The sequence below is a fragment of the Miniopterus natalensis genome, chromosome 2 (genome assembly GCF_054644295.1).
Source record: "Miniopterus natalensis isolate mMinNat1 chromosome 2, mMinNat1.hap1, whole genome shotgun sequence".
NCBI classification, from domain to species: Eukaryota; Metazoa; Chordata; class Mammalia; order Chiroptera; family Miniopteridae; genus Miniopterus; species Miniopterus natalensis.
Window position 1 is genome coordinate 25,870,718 of NC_142082.1, and position 11,065 is coordinate 25,881,782.

Sequence of the window (11,065 nt, forward strand, 5' to 3'; positions counted from 1 at the left end):
TAAAACTATATAACATATTCCCTTCAGTATTATTTTCTTCTCTGCTGTCTTCTAGTTGCTTCTTCCAACCCCGAGCAACCCTTTCACTTACATGGGCAATTGGCAAACCTGGCACAACTATGAGGTCACTCTTATCTCCCATTCTCTTAAAGTCTCTGTTTAGATAAAAAGCCCCAAGGGAAGAACTTTTCACAGTACTTGGTAGTGAGCCCATAAGCCAGCGATTTTTAACCTTTTTCATCTCATGGCACACACAAGCTAATTACTAAAATTCTGCAGCACACCAAAGAATATGTTTTTTGCCGATTGACAAAAATAATTGTGATTCATTCACACTGGACGGCTATTGTATTGGCTGTTGACATTTTTTTATTTGACAATCTAAGGGAAAAGAAATCTTTGCCCCTGACCAAATGGTCAGGTATGGCATGTTTTAAAAATCCTTGCGGCGCACCGGTTGAAAATCACTGTCATAAGAAATAACTGGTGTTTTGTAGATTGAGTGGGTGGCTTTGAGGCAGTCACAAATGTTTTGCTGTGAAATTTCAATTTAACTCCATGCTTGCATTAAAATGTGCAATCTTACCACACCTTTTTATTTCTGACTAGCTGGGTTTAGTCACTTCATGATTTGTCTAAACCAGAATGAGTATCTTGAAACCTTGGTGAGAAGAAACTCCTGTCTGCCCTCTGCTGTGGGCACTGAGCACAGAATCCCTGTCAGGAACCAGGTGCCTTTGTGTTTTCTGGCTACCACGCTGCCTTCCGCCCACTGCACCCCTCTAGCTGCTACTCCCCTCTCGCAGTATGTCCTCGTCGTGACGGTCACATTAAGGGCTGTGCCACACTCCTCACTGTCCATGTGCATGACGAACAGCTGCTCCGGTGTGTTGTTTAGCTCGGAGCCATTGAGTGTCCAGCCAGTGAGAAGGCCCAGTGTCCCCTGCATGAGGATGCTCTCTGCAAAGTCTCTCTCAGGCATACAGATGGAGAGCCCCATGTCTGGGCACTGGATGGGCAGCTCCAGCTCCAGCAGCGAAATGTCATTGTCCCCTGTCTCTTCTTCATACCTCATGTGCACATGGATGCTCTTCACCTTGATCGTCAGTGGGTCATTGCTTGTTCTATGAAAATCTGAAATAATGGACAGTCACTGGTTTCTAAAGTCTGAGTTTAAGGTTACAATAATAAGAGACTAACCCCATGACAAGGCAGAGGCTGGGCGTGATAAAACATGCTGTGGCTAATTGCACTCATCTTTCTTCATCTATAGAATGAAGCATTTCAACTGATTCCTCATACTCCTTTTTAAAAAAGGCAAAGTGAGTTATTTTGGTGAAATGGTAAAAAGTACGAAGAAATTACAAGGAATGTATTCAAGCTACTAAAAACTTGCCTGTTCAGTAGTTTTTTGGGCTGACATTTTGTTGACTGAAAAATAGTCCAGGATGAGGAGTGAAATACATTAAGGTTCTTCAGGTCATTATAGAGAGATGATCATCGAACCTTTGTGACCCCCCTGCAGATAGAAGTTACTGCCTATTTTTCACTGATGAGGAACTAGGCACAGACAAGTTAGGGGTAAGCCCCAGGTTGCAGCCATGGTCTTGTGGGATGGGGGAGCCTGAACCTAGATCTTCTGACTTAGTCAGTTATCTGTTATACCACAGCCACTCCATTTCAGTATCAAATTAAGTTATATTTTTATCAGCCGGGACTCAGACTGAATATCAGCATTTGCCTGCTTGCTATGCCTACATATCCCACTAGGTGTTTTACATATGCTTTCTCATTTTATAAGTGTCTCAGTGCTGAAGCTAAATTCACTTCTGTGTTGCGTTAAAAACAAAATTCTAGTTTTTAAATTTTCATTCTACATGGGCTATTGTTTATTCCCAGTGTGGTCTTCTGAGAATGCGTGCTAAAATACTTACTTGTTTTCACACTGATATTCCTGTGTAACAGTGAACATTTTGCTGTTGTCAGCACAAAGTTTTCCTGTATTATAACACCACCACAGAAGTCTTTTCCTTTGGAATCTGTTAGTTTTACCTTAAAAAACCGAAACAGACAATAAATAGCTAGTGATCATTTGTAGGATTAGGGGCTGTATAGTCTGGTGGCTAAGAATATAGACTCCAAAGACAACCAGTGAGGGAATGTGTCAGCTGAAGGTACAACAGGCTGTGACAGAGCAAGACGGACACTGCACCCTAACACAGCCACTGTACCGGGTACAGGACACTGCACCCTAACGCAGCCGCTGTACCGGGTACAGGACACTGCACCCCAACGCAGCCGCTGTACCGGGTACAGGACACTGCACCCCAACGCAGCCGCTGTACCGGGTACAGGACACTGCACCCCAACGCAGCCGCTGTACCGGGTACAGGACACTGCACCCCAACGCAGCCGCTGTACCGGGTACAGGACACTGCACCCCAACGCAGCCGCTGTACCGGGTACAGGACACTGCACCCCAACGCAGCCGCTGTACCGGGTACAGGACACTGCACCCCAACGCAGCCGCTGTACCGGGTACAGGACACTGCACCCCAACGCAGCCGCTGTACAGGGTACAGGACACTGCACCCCAACGCAGCCGCTGTACCGGGTACAGGACACTGCACCCCAACGCAGCCGCTGTACCGGGTACAGGACACTGCACCCCAACGCAGCCGCTGTACCGGGTACAGGACACTGCACCCCAACGCAGCCGCTGTACAGGGTACAGGACACTGCACCCCAACGCAGCCGCTGTACAGGGTACAGGACACTGCACCCCAACGCAGCCGCTGTACCGGGTACAGGACACTGCACCCTAACGCAGCCACTAAGCAAAACAGGATTCTAGCTAATAAGCCAACAAAGAAGATAAAACGGAATAAAAAAATATGTAAGTAATCCAATATAAGTCAGAAAAAAAATGGAAAAAGAACAAATGGGAAAAATAGGAAACCAACAGCAAAATTATGAATTTAGACCTAACTAGATAAGTATAAAACAGCCTAAATACCCCATTTAAAAGGCAGGGATTTGTCAGATTAGATAAAATTGAAAGCCAACTATATACTGCCTATAAAACATATACTGTAAATATAAATATAATTTAAAAGTAGAAGATTGGGCAAGGGGCTGGGAATTACATGCTAACACTAATTAATAGTGTTAATACCAGACAAGGGAGATTTCAGAGGAAGGAATGATACCAGGGATATAAAACATGAAATATGAGGTTATTTTGAGGGTTAAATAAGACATGTACCCTCCTAGCACAAGTGCTGGCTCAGGAAATGTTAATTATTTTTAGTAGCTTAATAAAATAAAAAATGCTAAGCAAAGTATACAAGTTTTTCAACTTTAGCGTAGCCTCATTTCTGGAAATCTTAAGTGCTTATTAGTAGTAGTTGCCATTTGTTGACTACCTACGTAAGTCAGATACCTTTTCTTTAATCCTCACTATAACCCCTGTATTATCTTTATTTGATGAGTGGATAAGACCAAGTTTGAGGGAAGATGGTGTTTTCAGCATTAGTCTGCTACACTGGTAGTAGAGTGCAGTGGAACACAGCGCCAATTTCTTATCTAGAAATAAACAAGTTGTAAAGATAATTTTCAACTCTATATCCAGGCCAGTTAATTAATTCAGTTAAATAACTTCAGAACTATTTATGGTACCAGAGTAAAAATCTAACAGTATTTAGCTTGCTAAACCAGTGTGTCTCCAAACGTGCTTGATTCGTATGTAGAGAATGCCCACCTCACAGCTGAGCTCCTGGCCTCATTGCTACTAATGCTACTTCTATAGATGAAAGTGGCAACTGAGGTTCCCTTGAGTGGGCTGGGAGGCTGAAAGTGGTGCCCTCGGCAGACCTAGACATCCGCTGTCGCTCGTGGCGTTTTGGTTGCACACAGCCCGCCCTCTATCATCCCCCACCCCCCGTATCCTGAGGCTTGCCTTAGTGCACTGACGCAGACGATGTGAGGATGTGCGGATGAATAAGACCCTATTAACCAATGTCATCCCAATAAATTTAATTTAAAAAAAGAAGGCTTAAGGAGAAAAAGCAGCAGAAGATCAAGTGCACCAGCTGATAGATAACTAGACCATTCTGGTGGTGTCCCTGTCTATCATTTTATCTCCCACCCCCTTTTTTTTTTTTTTTAATCCCCACCCAAGGACATTTTTTCCATTGCTTTTCAGGGAGAGTGGAAGGGAGACAGAAACACCGATTGCTTGCCTCCCACACGCACCCCAACCAGGGCTGGGGATTGAGCCTGCAACCGAGGTACGTGCCCTTGGCTGGAATTGAACCCAGGGCCCTTCAGTCCGCTGAGCACTGAGCCAAACAGGCCAGGCCACTCAGTCTGCTTTCAAATCTGCATTGTTACAGTAGTCACTGAGCTCTACTTAGTTGTCCGTTCAGGGCTCCACATAACAGCCAAGTGATTCTGCTGGCTCAGCCGGCTTAAAGTGTCAGACACACACGAAGCTCATTACTCACAGACCCTCTCAAGAAACTTCTAAAGCTGGGCTGTCCAACATGGTTGCCACATGGTTACTGAGCGTTTGAGAGGTGACTGCCCAAATAAGGATGTTCTCCAAGTGTAAAATACACCCAGATGTCAAAGATTTAGTAAGGAAGATGTAAGTATCTCAGTTTTTTATGTCTGTTACATGTTGAAATAATAGTATTTAGACATACTGGAGTAAATAAAATACATTATCCAAATTCATCTGTTTTACTTTCATTAGTGTGACTAGGATATTTCAGTTACATATGTGGCTCACATTATATTTCTATTGACAGGGCTGTTCTAAAGAGTGTACTTCAGGCCCTGGCTGGTGTTGCTCAGTGGTCAGAGTGTCAGCCCACAGACTGAGGGTTGCTGGTTTGATTCCCTGTCAAGGGCACATACCTGAGTTGCAGGCCCAATCCTGGTCAGGGTGCCTGCGGGAGGCACAATGTTTCTCTCTCTCTACTTCTCCCCCTCCCTCCCTTCCACTCTCTCTAAAAATCAATGGGAAAAAAACATCCTCTGGCGAGGATTAACCAAAAAAAGTGTACTTCAAGCAGAAGAAAGATCTGATCTGCATTAGAGGCAAGGAAACTGGAAAACATAAAACCTACATTGGTGGTATAAGCTATAATAATAAAAATAATACCTATTTTGTAGAGTTACTAAAAAAAACAAGAAAATAAAATACTGGTTAAAATAGCAGATGGGCCTAGGGTGAGGTACTTGAAATAATTTAGGAGGGGTGTGTGTAAAAATACTAACTTTATATATTGGCATGTTAAAGATGAATGTTTAAATGTCAAGAGTGGCCATTAAATAGAAACAGAATGTTTAACTTCCAAACCAGTCAAGGTGAGAAACTGAAAAATAACAAAAATGAATGCCAAAGAAGAGAAATGTCCTGCATACAATAATGGAGCTGGAGCTCCAGCCAGGGGGTTGGGGAGTGGAGCCTGTGCCCTTAGCTCTGGCCCTTTGCCTTCCCTGTGGTTGCTCGCTAGGCCCCATGTCCACTTATCCCCCCAAGTGCTACTCCAGGATGCCTGTGTTCTGAGAGAAATGACATTGGGAATAGTTTTCGAAGTCCATAAGAAAGGCCCACGGTGGCTATGAATAAAACTATGTTTTTATTTGGTGAAAGAATGAACTCAGCCAACATTGTGAATTCGACATTAGAAAGTGCTCTGAAGTATGATTTTGAGATTAGTAAATAGTTCACCTAAATCAGGATGCCTCTTACTTAGTCGTTGTGTTTCTATTTGGTTGGCAAAGATCATGGAAATGACAAGGAGGATGAAATCTATAACTAAAAGTTAAAACCTGTTTATAAAATGTTTCTGTTACCTGCCACGGGAACGTTTGAAGATTCTGCCTTCCCGTCTGTGTTGCCGTGATGCATTCAAAATTCAGGACTCCACACGCACACTTGTCTTCCATTTGTGGTGACAAAGTAAGAAAAGTCAGTGCCTTCCAAGTCAAACATCAGGTTTTATCTGCTCAAATGGTGGGAACTATTTGAACCTGATTTCTTAATGCCCATTATTTTGAAATAACTCATGTGGACACAGAGCAGAGTGAAATGAAGTCGCCTGCTCTCGGGCCTGTGGGTTAGCTAAGATACTGCCATGACCCAGGCAAGCTCTGGCATGGAGGCCAGGAGGACTGGCTGAGCCATGGTGACTCTTCATCTCATAGAGAAGAGGTGACTTTTCAATCATTATTGTAGGAGAATGAGCCCAGTTGTGGATGGGAGCCTACAGGGTAGAAAAGAGAGACCACCTTTTCTCATTTCTCATTGATTGAGAACTCACCGTGTGGGATGCACGATTTGTGGTCTTGGCCCAGTTTATACCCCTTTGCACAGCTGCACATGTAGGAGTCCTGTCCCGGGTGGCAAAAGTGTTGACACCCATCAGTTCTCAATGGGTGACATTCATTTTTAGCTGAAAAAGAAACAAAGAGAAAAAGAGAAGTGCTAACATGGAAATAGTCGTTTTAAAATTTCCTTGTGCCTTGGGGCTCTGGCTTTTCAGTCCAAATGTTCTCATTCTTTTCATATTTTTGGTTCCTCATAGAAGCATCTCCCACACTTCTGCCTTCAGGAATGTGCAGGGAGAAATCAAAGGTTTAGTGGGTGACAGCCCGTGTATTGGTCCTCAGAAAACATAACTTGGTTGTGGAAGTATGTGCATACATATTGCAAAGCATCTGTCCATTTTCTCAACCTTCACTTCCTGCTACAATCAAGGTGGGGTGGGGAGGAAGGGTTCTAGTGTGACCCCCTGTGGGTGGTTGAGCAGCTGGGATGGGGGAAGGGACACGTGTGGGGTGAAGATCAGAACTTTTGGCCCATATTAAGTTTGGGATGTCTGCATAACATTACGTGGGGCTCTCAAGGTGGCAGTTAGAATAGAAAGCTGGACTTTGGAGCAGAGATCTGGGCTGCAAATGATACTTTTCCCTAGAAAACTGACACTGTATTGATGAGAGACATTGGAAGGATTAAGTGAGTTTATTTCTATATCTGATAATTATTGATAGGAAATTGGTTTCTCCCCATTCTCACCTCTGAGCCAGCCTGTGTGGGATTCCCCCTGACAGACTCACCCTCCAGACCCCATCACCCCTGCTTGGAATGGATCAGGTTCCAGGAATTCTCTGGAGTACATTGTCAACGGTTTAGGTGGGGGAGGGTTTGGGAGGGCAAGGAGGGGACTAAGCCATGGACACTGTAGGGAGGTGTGTTTAGGAGGTAGGAGGGCCATTCACAGAATGATTTCCAGTGGGGAGGTGGGCTGGAGCTGGGTTCCCATGGGCACCCTTTGCTCACTCCTGGGAGCCCCTCTCTGTGCAGTTGGGATGGGTCAGGGCAGGTGGGGGCTCACCAAAGGCGCAGTCCCTGCCCTCGTAGCCCACTGAGCAAGTGCAGGTGTAGCTGCGGATGTGGTTCTCGCAGGACCCGTTGTTGAGGCAGGGCTGGGAGAGGCATGGGGAGCCACCTGCCAAGAGGGAGGGATGTGAGGACCTTGCACAGGTGGCATCACCTGGGTCCTCCTGACGTCCCCTAGCCCTGCAGTCCAGGAGACCAGAAGGCAGGATCAGGCTGCCAGGTGCTCTTCATGTGTCCCTGGGATCCCCCCGCCCACATGTGGTGTGCCCATGATGTCTAAGTCCCCTTCCTTAGCCACCTTTCTTTGCTGAGCGACCATGGTGACTGGTGGCCGTTGCTGGCGGCCTCAGCTCTTCTCCTAATTCCCCTGGCCCATCCCTTCGGCCCCACACTGTGGCCTGCTGGGAGCTCCTCCCGCAGGGATGCCCTGCATCCCCCCCAAGCCTAGGCTGAGTTGTCACTTTCCTCAAATTACCCAGGCTCTGCCCCTTCAGCAAGAGGCCCCAGGGAGCCTGTGAGGCCACAAGAATGAGAGGAGCTGCTCCGGATAGGGGAGTCTCTGGCCTCTGCCACCCAAACCCCCAAAGGAACATCTCCCTGACCCCTGCGGGACCTTGGGCACTTTCCCGCCCTTGTCCTGTCCTGGCCCTCGGGGAGTGTCAGGAGCCTGAGGGTTGAGACGGGGAATGCCTTACCTCACCTCCAGGGGAAAGAAGGGGGAAGAGTCCTTGCGAGAGTTGAGGAAAACCACTTACCCATATACTTTTCCCAAAAGTCATCCTGTAAAATTAAAATATAGAAGTGTTGCACAGAGATTATTTGTTTTCTTTATGTTTTCTCCTGTAGATTGGCATAAAGATAATAAAATGACGATTTTATCCACTTAATAGGAAAACACTGGTTGAAACAGAGGATGCACAATTCTTTACTTAGTACCCTATTTAATACACATGGACACATCCTATTTCATGTGTATTTACTGTAGCCTGTTTAAGGAAGGAGCAATAATAGTCGGTACAGACACCATGACCACGGCCCCCCAAGGCCACCCCTGTCCTCCAGGGGCCCAGCCTCCGTTCACGTCCTTAGTCTGCAGAGTGCAGGATGTACATACAAAAAGTTAATATTGCTTTTTATAAGCCAATTAAACAACAATTAAAAAAATCAAAAGTGTGCGTGTGCATGTGCGTGTGCGTGTGGAAGGTTAGTTTGAGTGGGGGTATCTAAAATGAGGAGAATTACTCAGAATTAAAGCCTAGAGAGTAAGTGAGTGATTGTTTCTCTCCAACCACACTTGGACTTGTAACAACCCGAATGGTGTCACAAGTACCAATTAAGAGGACAGTTTTCCAGATGGACGCAGACGGTATTATGCTAAGTGATGAGTCAGACAGAGAAAGACAAATACCATATGGTTTCACTCCCATGTCGCACCTAAAGAACAAAATAAATGAACAAACAAAACAGAAACAGACTCACAGATACAGAGAACAGACTGACGGCTGCCACGGGAGGGGCCTGGGGGCCTGGGGGAAAAGGTGAAGGGGTTCAGAAGTACAGATTGGTAACCCCAGCTGGGAGGCTCGTAGGGTGGAGTGTTGTCCCATACATCAAAATGTTGTGGGTTCGATTTCTTGTCAGGGCACATACCTAGGTTGCAGGTTCAGTCCCCGCTCAGGGCCCGTTTGTGAGGCCACCAATCGCTGTCTCTCTCTCACATTGATGCTCTCTCCCTCTGCTTCTCCCCCTCTCTCTTCCCCTCTCTCTAAAATCAATAAGAACATATCCTCTGGTGAGAATTAAAAAAAATAAAATAAAAGAAGTACAGCCCGGCCGGGCGTGGCTCAGAGGTTGAGTGTTGACCTAGGATCCAGGTGATCGGGGTTCGATTCCCAGTCAGGGCACATGCCTGGGATGGGGGCTCGATCAATGACTCTCTCATCATTGATGTTTCCATCTCTCTCTCTCCCTCTCCTTTCCTCTCTCTGAAATCAATAAAGATATATTTAAAAAAAAGAAAAAAGAAAAATAAAAGAAGCACACATTGGTAGTTACAGAGTAGTCATGCGGATGTAAAGTACAGCCTAGGGAATATAGTCAATACGTAGGGTGTTAGGTGGGCACTAGATTTATCGGGGGACCACTTTGTAAATTATATAAATGTCTAACCACTATGCTGCGCATCTGAAACGAATATAAAATAATATTGAATGTCAACTGTAATTGAAAAATACCCCCCCCCCCCGATTTTCCTTTTAGCAGAAAGTTTGAATTTCTCCTAGTTTGGTTAAAGATGGTCTACTTCGGAAGAGTCCTCTCGTATATAAGCATGCAAGAAATGATGATTTAAAAAACATTTAAAAAATATACTAGAGAAACAAGTCGGTATTTTATTCAGGATATCTTTAAATATTGCTGCTTTTGTATGTAAAACTAGGAGATCTTCATGAAATATTTTACTATTCTGAAATATTTACACACAAATATGCACTCGGCCTATCAGGTTGGACTTGTTTCTCTTCTCCTGATACACTAATGAGTAAGTGAGAATGGTTTGCCTATATTATTTAGAGCATACCTATGGTCACTTTTAATCCAAATGATAGATTATTGCTTAATCCAAACTATAGATTACGAGAGATTTTCTTACTAGGTAGGCACTCTAGAGAGGATTTTTGTTTCTTAAAAATTTGATGATACATTGAAACAATTAGGTCTCCATTAAAAAATATCAAATTCTGACAGAGCCAGGAAAGCGGAGTGACGTCCGTGATGAGTAAATTGATCAGTGCCCTAATTTGCTTAATCAGAAGGAGTTTAGGGGTGTGGAACTGAGTTGGCACCCGGGTCCCCTACATCCTAGACATGGAAAATTATTTCACTTCTCTGTCTCTGTTTTCCCAGCCATAAAATTAGGATTAAATCAGCCTCGCAGGTAAGTAAGCAGGCTGTTAATTCAGCTTCGTCTCTTTGAGAAATCATGCCCTCCGAGGCAGCAGAAATGTGAATACTTAGAAAGTGGGTGAGTTCCTGCTGGGGGTACATACAGTTCTCTTGTCTTCTTCAAATACTTCTCTTGCTTCCTCATAGACACAGATTTCTTCATAACATTCTCTTTCCAAGTTCCCCTCAAAGAGCTCTTCCAAAAGATAGGAGCCAGCACGCTTCCATCTTACCAGCACTTCATTTGCTTTTGGGGAGGAAAGAAACACTGCGGAGCAAGATAAGAGTGCAGATGCTATCACACTGGTGGACTCCCCACGAATTGCGATACCCGCTTCCTGGGGACCAGGGTACACGGTGCCATGACTGCCTGCCGTCTGCCTGGGGCCTGGCTGCCACCTTTCCTGTCCCCACCAGAGCAGGCTCAACCTCTCATCCCCCTGATTCTTTCTGGGCATCTCTTCTGGAAGGACCCCAAGGGACACCATCATTTCCCACTTTTTTGCCATGAATGAGAAAGAGATCAGGAGGGCTATTTGGGGAGCTGAGTTAAGATCTGCTGGCCACTCAGGGGCTCCTCTGTCCTAGGAAAAGCCGCCTGACCAAACCCACACTGTCCGGAAGGATGCGGTTAGGAAGCAGACACCAACCTGAGGGCTCGGCGTGGTGGAGGGCCAGGAGGAGCAGGAGCAGCTGGACGCAGCCCGCCAT

General features: G+C 45.4%; 1 protein-coding gene across 1 annotated transcript; it reads right to left on the reverse strand.

Annotated features, from left to right (window-relative positions):
- Nucleotides 1–619: 619 nt before the first annotated feature.
- Nucleotides 620–11,065, reverse strand: PROZ (protein Z, vitamin K dependent plasma glycoprotein). The gene is made up of 8 exons (XM_016212888.2): nucleotides 11,005–11,065; nucleotides 10,459–10,622; nucleotides 8,167–8,191; nucleotides 7,407–7,520; nucleotides 6,333–6,464; nucleotides 5,866–5,951; nucleotides 1,935–2,052; nucleotides 620–1,134 (listed from the first exon to the last, which is right to left on the reverse strand). The coding sequence occupies exons 1-8, from the start codon at nucleotides 11,063–11,065 to the stop codon at nucleotides 620–622; spliced, it is 1,215 nt and encodes a 404-aa protein (XP_016068374.2).

What these genes read in the sequence shown, in the direction of transcription:
- PROZ (XM_016212888.2), bottom strand. Translation starts at nt 11,065, where the DNA reads ATGGCGGGCTGCGTCCAGCTGCTCCTGCTCCTCCTGGCCCTCCACCAC. An exon ending in TTCAAACGTTCCCGTGGCAG is followed by an intron (nt 2,053 to 5,865) that starts GTAACAGAAACA and finishes CGGTTTTTTAAG; the next exon opens with GTAAAACTAACAGATTCCAA. An exon ending in GAATATCAGTGTGAAAACAA is followed by an intron (nt 1,135 to 1,934) that starts GTAAGTATTTTA and finishes CCATTATTTCAG; the next exon opens with ATTTTCATAGAACAAGCAAT.